Genomic DNA, 21156 nt, shown 5'->3' on the forward strand with positions numbered 1-21156 from the left:
ATCGTAGGGGGCAACTGTTCTAGGGCTACTGCAAGTGGGCTCCCAGTCTCCCTGAAATGAACATGGCTCCTCTACTGAGCAACCAATGCAACCACCTAGTAGAACAGGCAACAACTTTGTGGCAGAATTGGGTGAGCTGTAGGAAGCTGGCAGAAAGGAGGCCATCACACCTCCCCTCCCATTGATTAGAAAGACTAATGAGCATTCCTGCACTCAGGCAGAACCAATTAGGCATACCTGCAGAACATGTGCCACCTGGAGAAAGGGAGCTTAAAAAGGTGAAACTTGCCACCGAGAGGGGCAGACACAGAGGCATCAACGAAATGGAAGGACGAGGAAAGCTAGAAAAGGCACACTTTAAAGTTAGTTAATCCGATTCCATTCATTTATGCGCCTGTGTGTTATGGTATTTCCCTGACAAACCATCTCAGATCTCTGTAAATTTGGGGGGAGGGCTGTTTTGATAAATTATTTCATGATGGATACGCTGGAATCTGCAGTTAAATAACCTAAAATTCAGCAAAATGCACACAAAAGCCTTTAGCAGACAAAAACGTTCCAGCCCCAGGCTTCTGGTATATTTAAGACAACTCTCAGAGGATAAGTCTCCAGATATTGGTAAACGTAGCATGAACCCTACCTAGCCCAAGGAGGTCAGCCCTACTTCTCCTACAGCAGAGAAAACTCGTGTTTTAAAGCTGGCCCTGCTTATGACCTCTCCATATACCAGCTCTCTGGACTCCAGTGTGTGCAGAATGCTGTTGCCCACATTCATATTTATAAAGAAGCAGGACCACATCATTTTTATCCTCAAACATCTCCATTTGCTGCCTGCACGCCTCAGGTCCCACTGAAAACTATCCTTAGATGTAAAACCCTTCATGACGTTACTCCAGCCTCTCTCATTGACCTTGTCTTTCTACTTCCCTCACTGCTCCCACATAATCTCTCCTCTGCGGGTGCATAAGCTTCCTCCGCAGTTCCTGATGCTTGGAACACTCTTGTGTGTCCTTCTGCCTCAGCAAGTCTTCATCACATTTCAAATTGCACTGGAAAACATCCTTCTGCTTTTCTATCTAAAGTAATGCTATAATTGTATTGTTTAATTCTGTGAAGCTCTTTGGAACCAGTTAAAAAAAATGAAAGATGTTGTAAATAAAGTTGTATTATGCTTGCCTGATACTTAGGCTCAGCAGAGACTGCAGAAGAGAGAAGGAACCAAAATGCATTGGAATGCTTGGTTCTGTGTGACTTACAAATCAGAAGCAGGAAATCCACGTGTGTGGGGACTGGTGGCAATCAGAACGTTCACTTCCTATGGGGGGGGGTGAGTTCGAGGAGGGAGGAATGGGAATATACTTTAACTTGTATCTGACCTCTAGTCTTAGCTCCTTCTCAGGCAGGGCTGAGAAAACTGAAATTTTGCCATTGTCCTGGTCATTCCTGTCTCTTGTCACAGCAGGTCTCTGATTTCTAATGTGGGCCTTAGCTGCTGGTTGGATGCTATAATGACTTGTCTTAGATAACTACAAGGATTTAGCTAGATTGTAAATTCTTTGGGATAGGGGCTATTTTTATGTCATCTCTGTCTATAGTCTTAACACAATGGGGCCCCAATCCTGACTGGTGCTACTTCAATACAAATATATAAATAATAATGACATATCCATCCTTTAGAGGGACCAGTGGGTGAGGCAATATCTTTTATTGGATCAACCTCTGTTGGTGAAAAAGACAAGCTTTCGAGCTTACACAGAGGTCTTCTTCAGGTCTGGGAAATATACTCAGAGTGTCACAGCTAAATCAAGGTGGAACAGATTGTTTAGCATAAGTTGTTAACACATACTTCAAGGACCATTCTAGTCATAGGGGGCATTGTTAGTGGGTCACAGATTGTTGTAATAAGCCATAAATCCAGTGTCTCTATTCAGTCCATCATTTTTAGTGTCTAGCAAAGTTATGAATTTAAGCTCCCAGGCTCGTCTTTTGAAAGTGTTGTGCCAGTTTCCTTTGAAAATGAGGACTAAGTAAGATATAGAGTGATCGCTTTGTGAAAACTGTTCATCCACAGGTGATGTGGTGTTTTTGTCTTTTATCATTTCCTTGTGTGAGTTCATTCAAGAGTGTAGTGATTGTCTGGTTTCACCCACATATAGTTGTTATTGGGGCATTTAGTGCACTGGATGAGGTGATAGGCATGTATAGGACCCAGGGAGCTTGAAAGGTGTGTTGTGGGAGGCGTTGATCATTGTAGCATTGATATGTTTGCAGGTTTTGCACCTGTTGTTCTGGCGAGGTCTGGTGCCATTTTGAGTTGGTGTGTCCTTCCTTTTCCCCCTGTGACTGGATGGGTGTCACCTTGAGTGGTTCCTTGAAATATGCAACAAAGAGTCCTGTGGCACCTTATAGACTAACAGATGTATTGGAGCATAAGCTTTCGTGGGTGAATGCCCACTTCGTCAGACGCATGTAATGGAAATTTCCAGAGGCAGATATAAATATGCAGGCAAGAATCAGTCTAGAGATAACGAGGTTAGTTCAATCAGGGAGGATGAGGCCCTCTTCTAGCAGTTGAGGTGTGAACACCAGGGGAGGAGACACTGCTTTTGTAGTTGGCTAGCCATTCATAGTCTTTGTTTAATCCTGAGCTGATGGTGTCAAATTTGCAAATGAACTGAAGCTCAGAAGTTTCTCTCTTTTGGAGTTTCCTTAAATTATCCCTTCAAGGGGGGAGAATCCAGAGAAAAGAAGAATCCAGAGAAAGTGAGGTGCCACAGATCCAGAGAATCCAGAGAAAGAATCCAGAGAAAGTGAGGTTCCACAGATCTGTGGGGAAGGGACCCACCAGATGATTAAAGGCAGGAGTGTTCATGAGGATAGCTGCCCCTCTGCCCTGCACCATTGCTGCCGCGCATTGGCAGGGTCCCCTTCTGCATGCTAAATAGCAACTGCAGAAGGCACCCAGAGGGAGTTAATACTGTTTTAAGCAGCATTAACTCTTGCTAGGATATCAGCTTAGATATCTGTGCCACTAGTAAAGGATGGTGATATAGAGAGCAGCAAGTCCCCTGCTACCCTCCCTCCTGCACCCTGGCCCTGCACCTAAATCCCTACAAAGTACCTTCTGCACAAAGCCACAGAAGAGAGGAATCCAATGTGTTACAGTGGGTACATGATCTGTGACTAGGATGAAAGAAGACCCCAGGGGATAACTGGTATGCCCCTATGGCCAGGGGATCACCAGGCATTTTTATTTCATAGCAAATTATTTGCTTTCCTGAGGTAAGAGTCTCCTACTGAGGTAGAGGACTTAGTGTTCCTGGCGCTGGTATGACTGCAAGAGGATCCTGGAGGCATCTGTTTGTGAACTAAATACTCTATTGATGTCTAAACTGCACAGGACTCAACTTGTACAAATGACTGCTAGGAACAGTGGATCTGCTTAGAGACTGTTTTTTCTAAATAAATCCATTAGTGGCACAAGACACTGACAGCCGCAAGTTCTGAATGAATTTTGTTCAAAGGATTTTTCCCCCCTAAGGCTTTAACTTTTTTGGATAATGTCAGATATGTCCATTCTTTATTATTGTAGCACACTCGTAGCACGGGTCCAGTAAGGTCCCAGGCATCTGGATCAGGGTAGTACTTTTAAGGTTACCTTCTGTCTAATAACTCAATGGGGAAAGCCAGTGAACGCTTGGGGGGATTTCTTTCACTGTTAAGAGTAGATAAGGCAAAATCTTGTCCCAGTCTTTAACCTCAAACTCTTCATTCTTCCTAACATGGTTTTAAGGGTTCTGTTAAAACATTCCACTAGCTCATCAGCCTGGGAGTAGCACATCCATTCCTGGGTCATTTCACATATCCAGCCAGAGTTCTGTGTGGCATCTACTGACTCCTTTGCAGAGCAGTGGGCATTGTCTGGGGCTCTCTGCTCAGTGTCCCCAGCTGGTACCCTGGTTTTACACCTCTGACCCTCACTTCCATTTCTGTTTTTTCTCTTTTTCTCTTGTCCAACAGAATCACTTGATTCCCAGTCCTGGAACACCTCTCCCCCTCAACTGAGGGGAGGGGCTTTGAGTTCCTGGCAGGCTCTGCCCACCCTTTTGGAATATCAAATAGCTGGGTATGGCAGACTGAGGTCTGTACAGGCTTGATTTTCAGCAGATACGAAAACTGTCAGAATAAGTGTCATGTAAATTTAGGATCCTGGGCTGTAAGACTCTGAGAGGGCAACCTCACCGGTTAAAATATCTGAATTAATTCTCTAGCTATGTTTCTTGCTGTGGTGGCTTGTAGTGGGATGGCTTTGGGATATTGTATAGCATAATCTGTTATTACTAAAATATAATATTCTTCTTTACTGGCCCTACTACATCCATCCCAATCTTTTCAAGGGCTACTGTGGTTAGGTGCATGGGGCTACCTTCAAGAGGCAACAGAAGATGGTGGTTTCTTGTTCAATGCCAGGCCAGTAAAACTGCAGAAGCAGCCTCTCAAAGGGCCATTTCCCTTCCAAGGTGTCCAGCTGACAGTATGGCATAGGTAAGCCTGGAAGTAGCGTCTGTGGTGGTTTAGGCACCAACACCTGGACTCAGAATTTCCCTGCTGACTGCAGATGATCTTGTTACAAAATTTCATTCTGTAACTCAGAATGGGGAAACTAAGTAACTATCTCTGAGCTCTGACCCTGTTTACGACTGCCAATATGCTTCCTAGTGCACCTCATCTTCACTGATCCACAACCACGCCATACAAATTCCCTGGTTCTGAAGCACAGAATTTGTCAGAAAGCCTTGATCTCTTGGACCTAGAGGATGACCGATTCAAATTGCTCTCACCTCCTGTGGCTCAGAGAGCCTGTCTGGGCTAGGAGAGACTGTCTGACTTTCCTCCTCTGGTTTCCGTTCGAGATAGGTCAAACTTTCTCCACTTTTATCTCATTTAGACTTGAGAAACATGGAAGAAGTCTCAAGGACGTCAGAGTAGACCATGGGGAAGAGCTCCCAGGCATCCTCAGCATTCCTTCTCCAGCTTCCCTTGCTCTGCTAGACACAATTTGCCAAGCTGTGTCTCCAGAAGGGCTCAGAAGTGTTTCCAATCCCATGCTATGATAGCTTGTCCACAACTCCCAATCTACCCCAGTCTGAGCGGGTGAATGCAATTCCAGCAACTAATTAAGTCCAAAATATGAACAGGATGGTGAGCCCGCAAGGACTCAGTGGGGATGAGATCCCACTTGACCAGGGTCTGACCACACCCAAAGCCTACAAGTCCGTTCATCCTCTGCCCTCTTCTTCAGCTCATTACCACAAAACTCCCAGGACTATGGTTCTCCTGGACCTGAGAAACACCACAAATCTTAGCAACACTGAAACCACGGTAGTCATATCCCAATTGGGGGCATAATCTTTTTATGTGCTTCAGTTTCCCACATTAGAAGCAGAGAATTGAGACTTGCCCTGTAACACCTGGAAACTTTCTGTGAAGGTAAAAAGGAAAGGGGGAAAAAAACAACTATAGAGAGACTCCACAGATGTCAGGTAACTGATTGATAGCTTAGCCCCCCTCTCAACAGAGGGGACAAAGCAAGGTGATGATCTATTAAGCATCTAGTCCTTATAAGTAGACACAGGGAGCTCAGCGGGGGAAAAGACTGGAAAGGAGGCTGGATTCTCCTGCTTAGAAGGCCCAGCAGTAGGCTGGCTGTGGCTGGAGAACTGAGCCACAGTAATAGAGCTAATTCCTGTAGTGGGCCCTGGAGTCGTGGTCTGGAGACAAGCCAGAGGTCAGAACCAGGAGTTAGGAATCAGGAGTTCGGAGGCAGGCAGGGACTAGAGTTGGACAGGAAGCAGGTCTGGTGCAGCTGTGGGCATGGAATGCATTGAGCAGCCACTGTGCTGCTGTTGCTACAGGGCTCAAATGATGATCTGTTGGCTCTTCTGATCAATCAGGGAGCACAGTCACTTAGTGTGAGTTTATTGGGCCCCACTGAGCTCAATAGGTTACTAGGCAACCAAGACCACTGAGAGATCCTCCTAGGGGCCCTCGACCCTGGTTTGTCACAGCACCTTTGGTGAAATTCCTACAGGAGATCAGAAGGGTGAACATTTCTTTCTGGTTCTCTTCTAGCCCGTACTCCTTCTAGTCTATTAGAAACTGGGGCTTCCCCCAATGCGTCAGGAGTTGAGGACCTGATGGACTACATATTCCCACTGCCTGTGGACAATTACTGGGGGTAGAGGTGGATCTACCCAGTTGAGAAAAGGGTTGTCAATGAATGATTTGAGGAGAGAAACATAAAAGATGGAGTGAATCTTGAGTGATTCTGGGAATTGAAGCTTGTAGGCCATTGGGTTTATTTGTTCAGTGATCCAAAAAGGACCCAGGTATTGATGGTCAAGCTTCGATCACATATTGTCTGTTTTCAGGTTTTGAGTCGAGAGGCAAACCTTATCCCCAGACATAAGGAAGGTTGGCAGGGGCTTGTTGCTTTCTATCAGCATAGTGCTTATATGTTTATTTAGTGGCAAGTAAATGCTCTTTGAGCTCCTGGTGTATTGCTGGATGTGCCGTACCAGTTCCATGGCCCCCTGGTATGGCTGAACCTTTGAGCAGCTCCAGATGGAATCAGGGGTGAAAACCAAAGTTTGCAAAGAATGGAGTCCATTCAGTTGAAGTGTGGCTTGAGTTGTTGTACACAAACTCCACTAAATGTTTCAATCACCCTGATGGAAATTCAGGCAACAGCAAAGGTACTGCTCCAGGATCTGACTGACCCTTTCAGTGTGGCCAACTGTCTGCAGATGATAGGCTGTTGAGGTGAGGGGAGAAAAATTCTTGCCAGAACCGAACTGGGGACTTGATCTGAAATGATGCATGTGCAGATTCTGTGCTCCAGGAAGGCTTGTGTGGTTTCACAGGCAGATGGAACAGTGAGCCAGGGAATAAAATGGACCATCTTGGTCAGGAGGTCCACTATTGTCAGGATAACTGAGTGCCTTTGGGAGCATGGTAACGCAACAATAAAGTCCATTGAGAGGTCTGAGAAGGTGGGGCCTTTCTAGAGGGGATGCCCTCCAGCCAAGTCACATGAAAGTCTAACCCCCTTCCAGGATAACATGTACAAGTCCAAATGAAAGTCCAAATCTTCAAACTACCCCTTCTGCCCCTCTCAGGCTACGATGTAGTTCTCTGGTTAGCCCTACCTAAGGGTTTCCCCTGTAGGAGCCTAGCCTGCTCTTGTGGTAGTATTCTTCCATTGTTTCCTGACTGTTAAACCCTATTTTAGCCAGGGCGGTCTCTCCCCACCAGAGAGACCTGCTCCTCTGCAGTCTCAATCCAACTGAGCTCCCCCAGCCTACTTATAAGGCCTAGCTCCACCTCCTCTGGCCAGAAGGCAATTAGTTAATTACCCACCCAGATGCCTTGTAGGTTAAGCCCATCACAGTGACCTTAGGGGAAAATTTTTTGAGTCTGTTGGCTAAAGAATCTTGGGGCTGTAACCTAAGATTCTGCTCCTAAAAAATGAACAGGCTGTAGGATGTAAGGCCATGTGGGGAAACTTTTAAAAGGGGGGGACCTAGTCTGATTCCACAATCCTAGAAGAAACAAGGGTACAAGCCCTAAACTGGATCAATCTTGGGAGGGACCCTACACAGCACTGACCCAAATAACTTAGGTGGTGTAAAAGATACAGTTGGGTCCCAGGACTAAACCCAAGGTTGTCCATAAGGACTATCTAAGGTGGCATAAGGGGAAGAGAATTTCAGCTTGAATCTGAGAATATAGCAATGGAAGTTGAGACTGGAAAAGCTGTTACAGAGATGAATCCATCACTCAAATAAGAATGGGCAGGGTCTGCCTCAGCCAGCAAATTCTACAGAAACAACAGATGCTCCTCAGGGCCTGATTGGCAAGTGAATGGAAACCCAGCAAGAGAAAAGTCCCAAAGGTATTTTGGTGTGAATAAAATTATTTTAGGTTGGTGATGTGAAACTATCATGATAGACGTACATATGTAAATAGTTAAACATTTGTCACATCTGTTTGGGATGCCATTTTAGGTCTCATCAGGATGATGAACAAAGCCGAGGTTGTTATAAGCTGGCCAAAACTTGTTATAGGTTAAGTTAAAGCCCTATTGAGATTGATAGGTGTGAACTCACCCCTGGATCGTGAAGATGATGGACAGGGATCAGAAACAGGATTTGATGAGAGCCTGGATGTGAGGAGCAGAGCTGGGTGAAATTTTTCAGACCAAACTTTTTTGTTTTGTTTTGTTTTTTGGCCAAAAAATTCAGATTCACATCATTCTGAAAATCTGTGTCAAAACATTTTGAGAATTCATATTAAATTCACTGTCTTGGGTGGAAAAAGGAATACTGAAAATGAAATGAATCAAGACATTTCATTTAGACATTTTAAAAACTAAACGTTTTGATTTTTCAATTTGAAGCCATTTTTATTTTGAAAGTAATTTCAATTGTATTAAAAATATGTAAAAATATCAAACCTAAATGTTTCTTTTCAGGTCAAACATAATGTTTCATCTGCCCTGAAATGAATGGGTTTTTTTACTTTTCAAATAACCCAATTTTTTTTTAAATCAGTTTATTTATTTTTTAAATTTTTGGTAGGGCCAGCAAACCAAAAAAAAAATAAAAATAAAAAAAAAATTATTTGGACAGCTCTTGTGAGGAGTGAAGGAAAGTTAAGAGTCAAAGATGACCCTAGGTTGTAGCTTAAGTGGCTAGAAAGAGAGAGTGGTATTGTTAACAGAGACAGAGAAATAGGGGGAAAGAAATAAAGTCTCTTTTTAGACATATTTAATTCCCCTGAGGAAATACCAAAGATACAAGAGGTGATAGAAGCGTAGATGGAGCAGGAGAAATCTGGGGTAGAGATATAGATTTGAGAGTCATGAACATGTAAGTGGAAACTAAAACAAGAGTAGTACATCAGTTCACACTAGGGGTGAATGAAGAGAAAGTACCAAAGAAAGACCACTAGGGGACAGCTACCAAAAGGGAAGGGAGGAAGGTGAGAAAGCAATGCTAATAGAGCAGTAAAATAAATAAATAAATTAAAAGAGGAGAACCAGGAGAGGCAAGAGTTCCAGAAGTCTGGAAAGAAGACTTGAGGGGAAAGTGTTGGTCCACTGTATGAAAGATAACAAGGAGGATTAAAAATGGAGACGAGGCCTCTAGACATCATTAAGAAGTGACCATTAAATTACTTTGATGGGAAAAGATTCAATGGAATGGCATGAACTGACACTAGACTGAAGGATATATATGACTGGGAACTGGAGAGAAAGTTTTGGCAACAGGAGTAAACAATATGCTAAAAAAAATGTCTATTGACCTAACTACCGACTCTTGAGGGGGTGGATTAACGACAGCAACAGAAACCCCCCTTTCGTCACTGCAGCAAGTGTCCATGGCGCTACAGTGGCACAGCTGCAGCACCATAGCTGTGCTGCTGTAGTGTCTGTGGTGTAGATTTACTCTAAGTAGGGAGGAGGAGGTGGGATCAAAGAGATGTGAAAATTGGCCAAGTTTGCAGTGTATAAATTGCACTTTAGTAATACATATGGTTTCAATACAATGCAAGATAAATTCTCACCAAAACCTTAGACCTGGCCTTCATGTATATGCTCACAAAACTGGGTGTATCCTGACTTGCACTTGAAGTATGCAGGTGTAAACACTTGCTAAAACTTGAATAATAGGGCATTACTTTTAAATAGCTCTAACATATACATATGCATGCGAGTGTTAGAATTTGCACCTCCAAATCCCATGGCCTCGGTGGATATTGTGGGAACAAATTCTAATAATGGCCCGTGCACATTTCAGATTATTTAAACAGCACAAACAAATGTAAACATGCATGTACATTTTTGTGAAATGTGAGCACAAATGCCCAACATGTAATATGCACAAGTGAGGTTGTCATTTATAAGTTTACCCCCACATACACAACTTTTCATAAAAAAAGATACGGGAAATATATATTTATTGTCTGAATATAAAAGGCACCTTTAATAATTGGCCCAGTATAGGGTCTCAATCCTGTGGATTTTGCACATCCAAAATTTAGGATTTTGATGTACACCAGGACTGCAGGATTGGATCTTAACCTTTTAAGCAATTCATTGAAAATAAATCTTGCTTTTCCCATCCCAGAGTCAAGTTGTGGTCACTTTCTATTCCAATTTAAGGACTAGTCCTTCAAAACTTTACTCCAACAAGTAGTCCTCACTTGAGTAATCCCATTAACTTCTACAGTGCTACTCACATGATTAATGGTTTTCAGGATCAGGCCCTAATTTTCAACAATAAAATATCACCATGTGTCTCAAATATCATTTTTAACCTAAACTCGATCCATATCTGGGCCTTAAGAGGTTGAATAGAAAAAAAATCTCCATAAAGCAACTAGCCCGCTCAAAAGCATTCCAAACTATATATAGTATCTGCAAATGCAACATGTTCTTACATAGATATTAAAAGCATCTATGACTGGTTTTAGAAATCATTAGTTTGTACTTACAAGTTTAGCATATTCCTTAGCACTAGATATATCACATGCAACTATTTACCTCAATGGTGTATTCTTCATAATACAGTAACTAATTAATAAGTATTTACAGAGCAATTAAGTTATAAATAAGATGTGATGATAGTATCACCTAGTCTTAAGTATTATCAGCATATTATATATATGAAATACAAATGAATGAAATAAAGGAGCACATTTACGAAATCCAAGCCTGTTTAGCAATCTTATGTAAGCCTCTTAGATTAAACAAAAAAATTCTACTAACAAATGAGAAATAAAATGTATAAGCTGAGTACCGAGAATCAAACATGGCCATGAACTGGGGGTATCTGACATTTCCATCTTCATCAAGGGGGATTCTGTCAAGTAGCAGCTCAAACTCTTCATCAGTAATCTCCACGCCAAACCTGAAACAAACAGCAGTTAGCAGCAGTCACTCACGGAGTTCACATTTGGGTCAACAGTACCCACAATACCCATAGCATATGGCTGCCATTAACTCTTTGTTATTGCTTCGGTCCTCAAGATCAAGAGCACCACGTGAATATCAGAGGTTAATCAGGGTTTTGATCGCTTCAGCTTTCTCGAAGAAAGAAATTCTACCACAGAATCCCGCATTGGTGGGGCACAGAAATAGAAATACTAGCATATTGAACTCTGTGCAATTGTCCTCTATAAAAAGTTATTCATTACACTAAAACACTGGTATTGCTTAAACTAGTTAACTCTGAAAGGCCTTTCATTTGGACTGTTTAGCATGAAAGAAAATGTAGAGAAAAAGTGGCTTTTCGAAAAACAGCTTCTTAATGCTTTTGGAAAGCATTTCATAATAGCTTTAAAGACATTTTGCATACAAATATTTAAAAAGTGGCAGTGTTTATTCATCAGCAAGAAAGTGTTTTCATCTCTCAAGAACAATCAAAACATAATCCTCCAAATACTGGCATAAATAGGAATGACTTAAGCAATAGTAATGAACAAGGCATTCATTCATCATTTTGCAAAGCTGATAAGACACAGCTGACTTTTGGGGGGATATACTTTCCTTTTGCAAAGGCAATGAAAGCATACACTAAACGAAGCATTTATTTGTTGTTTTGATTTTCATCATCACCCTCTGCCACTTTACATAACTCAAGAAATGAGGGTATCATTTGTTCTAAACTCCACGGAGCTTATTTTTAGGGAGTTCTGACTCACAAACATTTGGAGCAAGGAGAAAATGCACAGTACAAAATCAGCCTATTTGACCTGGTTTATTTGTCAGGAAGTCCATGGAGAGGGGCAGAGTCAATTGTTTCTTGCACTTGCTCTGAGAAGATTTAGTTTTTCTTTAGTGTCACTTAGTTTCATTTACACCTCAGTATTGCTGATGCAATGTCAATACACTGTCAATCTGAGAAAAAACAACACACTCTCTCAGACCATAGGGCCAGATTCTCAGATGGTGAAAACTGACTTCAGTTGAGCTACAACAGTTTACACAGGTTGAGGATCTGCAAGAATCAGGCTCTGGTTGATTCTCACGTGCAGTGCAGCATGGTGCAAGCTCATAGTCGCCTGCAGACAGGCTGCCCCCAGTCCTGAGCCCAGACTCTCCGCCTGCTGTGTCCCTGCTGGAATGCCATCCCCTTGTGCAATCAGAGGAGAGCTGGCAGCAGGAAGTGGCAATAAGATTTCCTTCCAGCTCTCTAGACAACCAGGGCTGTAGGCAGTGTTTAATTTGTAATTAAAGATGTGCTGGGGCTCAAGCAATTTTTTTAATGTCATAACTGATGCAGCAAGCCTAGAAGTGCTGGGGCTCAGTCCTGGCAAACCCTGGCACAAAGTAAGCACTGGCGGTAGGGGTGAAAGGCTGGCCCTCTCACATTGTTGAACCACTGGGTGGGGATGCCACAGTACACGACATACAACCTAAGCTGTTCTGCAGGGATGCTGTGCAGCTATTCATAGAACCATAGGGCCAGATCCTCAGATGGTGAAAACTGACTTCAATTGAGCTACAACAGTTTACACAGGTTGAGGAGCTGCAAGAATCAGGCCAACTATCCAAAATAATACTCCTGATATCAGTAGAGTTAGCCTGAATTTAGGCTGATGTAATTGAGATCAGAATAGTGTATGCTGGGTGAAGCATCAAAGACTGGAGGATATTGAGGGATGGATGACTTGATGATTACCTGTTCTGTTCATTCCCTCTGAAGCACCCAGTGATTTCCCTACACCCCCCCGAATTCACCCCTCCCCCCAGTTTTGTGAACTAGTTACATGCCAATTTAGTGACTGTTTGGAAGTCTGAATTGAAATTGAAACATTAATACACACTTTAAAAGCATATACAGTGTATGATAAAATACATATATCTGAAAAAGTATAATAGATTTGAAAAGTATGAACATAGACTAGCTTCCGTATACAGCTGTTGTTTTTTATGACAATGTCAGTGCATGCATTTCGGTGATGTTGACCAACCTAATAATTTCAAATGATGATTTTTAAGCAAAGTTTAAATGAGCTCTCCCTGACAGCTAGTGATGAGCTGGGGGCTGGGGGGAAAGGCTTCAGAACCAGATTGTATTTACATTCACACCTAATCTATCAAGGTATCCAGCAAACAGAGCTGTGTTGCCCAAGTGATAGATTTTGGCTGGGGTTGGGTTACAAATCACTTGAATGCGGGGGAGGAGGGGGAGGGATGACATGCTGTTGTTCTTATTGTATGAGTAAAGGGAAGTAGAACTGTACTTAGCCTGTGCTGATTGAGGGCATCAAGAGAGAGGGTGGGGACCTGTCCCTCTCCACTGTTTAAAGACAGAGCTGATTAGGCTCCATAGATAGTCTTTTGTTCTGTAGCTGAAATCACTGATAATCAGGTCTAAGTGCTTAGTCCTGCTGTGGGGCCAGTGTTTCTGTGGAAGAGACGGTCCAGACTGCACTAGCAGCGAGGTTCCCCTACTGAGAGCTCAGCTGAAATCACAGAGCTGGGTGGAACCTCAAGAGATCAACTCACAGAGGTCACAGTGGCAGGTGGCAGCAGCAGGTGACTGCGCAGGGCCATCGGCAACAGAGTGGTGGAGTGAACGGTGGCACAACGAACAACAGTGGCCAGAGCGAACAGTGAGCAGCTGGAGGAACGAGCAAGGTGCCTTCTTGCCCCCCACCTGGGAGGTGTACTCACGTAAAAGCACCTCTGAACTCTGAGTCTCCACTGACCAAGGACAACACTGGTGAGTGGGGTGCGGCGGAGGGAAAAGTGAGGGGCACGTTAAATAAACATTTGTTTGTTGGACTATATTTTAGTGACTTTGCTCTAGAATGCTAGATTTGTGACTGGGAATGGAAACTTATATAAATATGTTTCCTAGTAGGCCAAGATTTTTAAAATGCATTATTTGCCCAGGTTGTTATCTCACATCGTTGCTATCTTGAGAGGTCATTATGTTGGGGAGTTTCTGTACTAAACATTTTTATTATTATAATTAATTTTTACATAAGAACGGCCATACTGGGTCAGACCAATGGTCCATATAGCCCAGTATCCTGTCTTCCGACAGTGGTCAAGGCCAGGTGCTTCAGAGGGAATGAACAGAACAGGTAATCATCAAGTGATCCATCCCCTGTTGCCCATTCCCAGCTTCTGGCAAACAGGCTAGGGACACTCAGAGCATGGTGTTGCATCCCTCCCCATCCTGACTAATAGCCACTGATGGACCTATTCTCCAGGAATTTATCTAGTTCTTTTTTTAATCCTGTTATAGTTTTGGTCTTCACAGCATCCCCTGGCAAAGAGTTCCACGGGTTGACTTTATGTTGTGTGAAGAAGTACTTCCTTTTGTTTTTTTAAAACCTGCTGTCTTTTAATTTCATTGGGTGACTGCTAGTTCTTGTGTTATGTGAAGGATTAAATAACCTTTCCTTATTCACTTTCTTCACACCAGTCAAGATTTTATAGACCTCTATCATATCCCTCCTTAGTCGTCTCTTTTCTAAGCTGAAAATTCCCAGTCATTTTAATTTCTCCTCCTGTTTCAAACTCCTAATCATTTTTGTTGCCCACCTCTGTACTTTTTCCAATTCCAATATATCTTTTTTGAGATGGGGTGACCAGATCTGCACACAGTATTCAAGGTGTACATGTACCATGGATTTATATAGAGGCAATATGATATTTTCTGTCTTATTATCTATCCCTTTCTTAATGATTCCCAACATTCTGGTTGCCTTTTTGACTGCCGCTGCACATTGAGTGGATGTTTTCAGAGAACTATCCATAATGACTCCAAGATCTCTTTCTTGAGTGTTAACAGCTAATTCAGACTCCTTCATTTTGTTTGTATAGTTGAGATTGTTTTCCAATGTGCATTACTTTGCATTTATCAACATGGAATTTCATCTGCCGTTTTGTTGCCCAGTCACCCCGTTTTGTGAGATCCTTCCCCAAATTTTGCCACCTCACTTTTTACCCATTTTTCCAGATCATTTATGAGTGTGTTGAACAGTAATGGTCCCAGTACCGACCCCTCAGGGATACCACTATTTATCTCTCTCCATTCTGAAAACTGATAATTTGTTTCCCATCTTTTAACCAGTTACTGATCCATGAGAGGACTTCCCTCTTATCCCATGATGGCTTACTTTTCAAAGGTCAATTTAAATTAAATACATTTTTTTTTAAATTATATTTTTTTTAGAAATCTAGACCTGTTATGTGTTTTGGTGTAACTTGCATTATCCTTATGTTAAATTTGCATTATCCTATCTCTTTTTTATATATCTCATCGGCCCTGACACCCCCCCTGTAAATTTGAACACCCCCCCTAATTTCAATTCCTGGGGAAACCACTGCACCTGGCCACTGTTGGAAGACAGGATACTGGGCTAGATGGACCATTGGTCTGACCCAGTATGGCCGTTCTTATGTCTGGAGTTGGCACAAAAATATCTTTGGAAGATTTCTGGACCAGACAAACAAGCACCCAGGGACATACACAAAAGATCTGTATCCATGTCTTCAAATGAACTGTGAAACCAAAGTCTCCAGAGTTCCTGCTGTCGTATGCAATTTAGAATAGCTCCAAGTTCCCCAAACATGACTGGACACAAAGTCCATGAACATGTCCTGAACATCTGGCCTACTGATGTGTCCAGAGTTTTTCTTCTGATGAAGGAATGATGTGTTGTGTGTGTGACACTGGAGGAGGAAGATGGGGCTATGCAGGTTTCTGAAATGTGTCTTATCCTCCTGCCTTAATGACTACATCTGAGAATTAAGGAAATATAAGAGAAAGGTCTGGAGAAAGCAAGCAATGGGAAAGAGGTATAGTGATTCTACATCAACATTGTATTCTGACATTGTGTCACTTATTAAAATTCCAGAGACCTATTTAACATTACTGATCCAAGGATTTCAGGGAACATGGTGTGACTACATGACATCCTTTATGCCAATTGGTGTGGAAACAAAAAGAGCCTTTATTGAAGTGGGCATTTTGCATATACCAAATTGTGCTAAATTACAATATTTTACCTTTCATCCTAAAAGGATCCTTAATGCTTTACAAACTTAACCAATGCATACAAACCCAGTAAACACAGGGATCACATCATCCAGCACTCAAATGCAGCCACTATTTAGTAACACACACAGCACTGCACAACAGATGAATCACTGAATTCTCTGTGGCATATTTTCAAAGGCAGGTGCAATGGGCAGGGCTTGAGAAACAGATATCTGTTAGCTGGAGGGCTAAGCCCATTTAGATAGAAGCTGATAAAAAATATGAGAGACTTGTTAACAGAGAGGTCCAGGGGAAATTATAAAGTAATGAATCATCCCTGAATTAGAGCCTAATTAAACCACACATGGTGATGAGTCATTCCTGTGCAAGGCTCCAGCCAATCCACAAGCCAGGAGCAGGTCTGGTGATATAAGTCTCGCAGGAGAGAGGACAGGATCTGTTCAAAGAGAGGAGGCATGGCTGGAGTGTGCTGCACTCTACCAATCTCCAGCTGGCAGAGAGGCTGTGGAGGGCATGATCTAAACGGATATAGATCAGGTTTAAACAGGTGTAAGTGTCTCCATATAGAATTGTTCTGGTTCAACATCACATCTTTAGTTGAACCAGTGCAACTTCTGTGTTTAGACAAACCCTAAGAATCTGACCACGAAAAAAGACCTGTTAGTGTATTTACTAAAAAGCAACAAAGAGTCCTGTGGCACCTTAAAGACTAACAGATGTATTGGAGCATAAGCTTTCGTGGGTGAATGCCCACTTCGTCAGACGCATGTAATGGAAATTTCCAGAGGCAGGTATAAATATGCAGGCAAGAATCAGTCTGGAGATAACGAGGTTAGTTCAATCAGGGGATTTACTATCTCTCTCCGCTTATACAGCAGTGTTCCTCATAGTACTTTTTATAGTGCTTTATGCAGCCTAGTTTTAAATGACTCAAGCGACTACACTTCACTTATCAGTTTGTTCTGCAACCTAAAACATCTCGCTGGCAGGAAGTTTTTCCTGATAGCCTAAACTTTCCCTTTCTAAATTTCATCCCATTGCTATTAGTTATTCCCCCACATACCACATTAACCAATTCCTCTCCTTCCGTGGTGTTTACAAACTGAAATACTTGAAGGCTTGTTGTGTCCCCTGTTTAGAAGTTGCAGAGCTCCTTTAATTTTTCCTTGTCAATTAATCCCTCTAGCCACCAGGTGATTGTGTTGCTCTTTTTCATACTCCTTTCAGGTCGTCACCAACTCTCTGTCTAGAGTAGTGCACAATTTGGTTGTATAGATAGGGACTTAAACTCAATGCTCTGTGTGAGGTGATACTTTGCAGCCCAAAACTCCATTAACCCTTTCTGCAACCAGATTACATTGGTCCTGTGTATTAAAAAAAAAAAAAAGCAGTCAGGGCTACTGCTTCACACTGTGCATGGGTGTGTGGAGTCCTTCAGTGAAGGCTCTTCACAGCCTGACATCAACCCCATCACAGAATTCAAGGCCTAACACAATGTGTAGGAGAGACCTCAAAATTGATATAATTTTATTAATGCAATTTTTGCAACTCAATGTCTTTTAAGTCATTACAAACTTGTTTGCACTTTTACTGAATACTAAGATATACTCCTCTACCTCGATATAACGCTGTCCTCGGGAGCCAAAAAATCTTACCACGTTATAGGTGAAACCGCATTATATAGAACTTGCTTTGATCCGCCGGAGTGCGCAGCCCTGCCCCTCCGGAGCCGCTGCTGTACCGCATTATATCAGAATTCGTGTTATATCGGGTCGCATTATATCGGGGTAGAGGTGTAGCTACAAGAATGTTATAGCCAGGATGCTTGGAAAGATAACGATACATATGCTTAGCTAATTAGCTTACAAAATGTTAAAGCTATTCAGAGAAATTTCAGAAGGTTTCTGCTTCTCTCTTCCAAGGACAAGCAACCATCAAGCAGACAAACCATGAAGACACTTTTAGGAAGAAACCTGATTGTGAAAGTAATGCAGGGTTGTGTTATCAAAGCAATAAATATAGAGGTAAAGTGGCCTATACCAACCTCTCTAACCCCTTCTCAAAGAAAAACCTGAGTTTAAACCCACATAAAATTCTAGAAATCTTTACAAAAGCAATAAATTTCAATAAACACACTAAAGTTTTCATTCTTTAAACTTGGAGAACATTTATGGTGGGAAATCTCTTACAAACGATACTGGTTATTTCCAACTCATGTTTCCACTTAAGGGTGAAAACCTTTGTTGTATCTCAAATGCTTAAGGCGGCATAAGCTTCTTTCAGTATTTATACTTGCAAATAATTTGTATCTAAATATAAACCTTCATTTAATAACGGCTTGATATTGTTATATGAATAGTAAGATTTGTTATGTACAACTATAGCAACATCATTTGATGCTAGACTAATTACAAATGTAAGAAGCTATTTAAGTATAGATTATTTATGGTAATGGGGAATTAATTAATCACTGGTGTTGTACAAGCAAACCCTCTCTCCTAAAAGCAGGAAGACAAGAAAATTTTTGTTTCTAAAATTGTCAGGTAGAGTCAAGAACTTAGGTTAAAGACTTTCTAAGAGTTGTTTAATTTTAAAAAAGACTGTTTTGAGAATTAAAGACTCATGTAAACAGGAATGTTTTGACTTTTCAAAAACAGAATTTCAGTTTCTGTCAAATGTTCATAGATGTTTAAAAAAAAATCACAGAAAATGGACTGAATAAAAAGAAAACTTTTAAAGTTAGTTTTAACTCTCTGGATCTTTCCTGCCACAAGAAAAACAAAGGCAAATAAAGAAATGTTGCCTATTCATTAAACAGGCTGCATATTCAGGATCTGAAAGTGTCACCTAAGCCAACCCCAAAGGCATGGAGCCAATGAAAGAGTGACAACCACCAATTTTAATCTAAACAAGCATGAAGGAGGTGTAATTCTCTATAATTTAATGAAAATAAGGTGAGCACCCCACACTCGCACCCCCTGCTACTCTGCGTTAGGGTGACCAGATGTCCCAATTGTATAGGGACAGTCCCGATTTTGGGGTCTTTTTCTTATATAGGCTCTTATTACCCCCCACCTCCGTCCTGATTTTTCACACTTGCTGTCTGGTCACCCTACTCTGCTTAAACAGCAATCACTTCACAACTCATCCTGGCCATTTCTACAAGCAAGCCGCTACAGACAGATAAAAGGTAAGAAAAACAGAAGTCTCAAGAAAAAAAACAACCCAAGGAAACCTCCCCAAGACTGCAACATGGATTTGTGAGAGGTAGTTAACTAAAACACTGCCAAGGGACTAGATTTAAAACTCTTGTAATTATTTTGTTGAAATATATAAAAACAGTTGTAATTTAAAAGACTAACAGTTTTTTGTGTTAATCATTAAGTGGTTAGACCATATATTCCTGCAGAGGAGACAGAGGTAAACAGAGAAAAAGTGGAATTTTATTGGAATTAAGATTCTCCTTATATTAGTTAAATAGCCTATCTCAAGACAGCTCCTTAAATGACTTATTTTAAGTAACAGATTTCATAGGGTAGTTACGATTGCTTACTTTGCCAACAACGAACTGGCTGGTTACTTATTAATAACCAACAGGTCCATCTGCTCTGAAACAAAGTTATTTTGCCCATCTATAAACATTCTTAGTTATCTAAGGATATACTAAAGAATGGGTTCCCAATAATTTTGGGAAACAATATAGTTGGGTCTGAATTTACCAGCCCTGGGAAAGCACACACTCTGAGGTGTAATCTCTGTTAAAAGCTCTCCACAGCAAGACATATAGAAGAGAGTGTAATGGACGTAACCAGTTTATCATTTGTGTTTGTGCCATTTGTGTTGTTTTAATGTTTTCTTTTCCTTCCTTAATAATAAAATAACCCTGGTTAAGAATTGTGATTATTTTGTTGCTTTTGATCATGGTGTCCCCTAATGGATGTAAAAGAACCCATGTGACTAGATAGTGGCAGTCACACACTCAAGTTGGCAGCAAGAGAAACAATCCATAAGAGCTGGCCTCTGATTTCTTCTTTCTCCACACTAAATACTCTTTGTAATTTTTAAAACAAAATTACTTGGCATCCAACAATTTACAACTACCCCTTTCAGCCCCACAACTGCTATTAAAGTCAATGGGAATAATTCCCTTGATTTTAAAAGGAGATGAATTGGGCCATAGGAATTATAACAACTAATATTTTACATATTGAAAAAGCAATTAGCTGAAAATCAACGTATGGCTATTTCCTATTACGTCATAAATGTTCATTGCCTTTTGTCTGTGTCTCAAACATTCACCTACAGATTCTAGGCAGTGAGATGGTTAACATAGGAAGGAAACCAAGAGTATGTCTACAGCAGCTGGGACGTGCAATGGCTTGAGCTAGCCACTCAAGTCCAATCTCAGCCGATACCCTGGGTACACACTCAGGAAGCTATCCCAAGCCTCCACCACTGGTGCCATGTCCACACTGCTACTTTTAGACACTAGCAAGCAGAGCTAGTGTGAATCTGTCTACTCACACTGGGAAAAGACAGTTACCTTTTCCGTAACTGGGGTTCTTCAAGATGTGTTGCTCAGGTCCATTCCATATTAGGTGTGTGTGCTCACCACATGCACTGGTGCCGGAAGTTTTTCCCTCAGTGGTATCCATAGGGGACTGGCTCTGGCACCCCTTGGAGCGCGAGCACATGTCGCAGTATAAGGGGCGACGCCGGCTCCCCCCACCCTCAGTTCCTTCTTGCCAGAAACTCCGACAGTGGGGAAGGAGGTCGGGTTATGGAATGGACATGAGCAACACCTCTCGAAGAACACCAGTTACGGAAAAGGTAACTTCTTTTCTTCTTCAAGTGCTTGCTCATGTCCATTCCATATTAGGCGACTCCCAAGCAGTGCCAACGGAGGCGGGTAGGAGTTCACGGACGTGCAGACTGCAACACAGCTCTGCCGAACCCAGCATTGTCTCTGGCTTGCTGAGTGATGGCGTAGTGCGCCGTGAACCTGTGAACTGAAGACCACTGAAGACCACATCACAGCTCTGCAAATGTCCTGGAGTATGTCCACAGTATT

General features: G+C 41.9%; 1 protein-coding gene across 1 annotated transcript in view; it reads right to left on the reverse strand.

Moving 5' to 3' along the window:
* Nucleotides 1–21156, reverse strand: part of LOC135879668 (EF-hand calcium-binding domain-containing protein 6-like) — a 90774-nt gene that overhangs the window by 38095 nt on the left and 31523 nt on the right. The window contains exon 12 of the mRNA XM_065405719.1: nt 10863–10973. Within this exon, the coding sequence (XP_065261791.1) occupies nt 10863–10973 (111 nt within the window). The remainder of the gene's footprint in view (nt 1–10862; nt 10974–21156) is intronic.

The sequence above is a fragment of the Emys orbicularis genome, chromosome 5 (genome assembly GCF_028017835.1).
Source record: "Emys orbicularis isolate rEmyOrb1 chromosome 5, rEmyOrb1.hap1, whole genome shotgun sequence".
Lineage (NCBI taxonomy): Eukaryota > Metazoa > Chordata > Testudines > Emydidae > Emys > Emys orbicularis.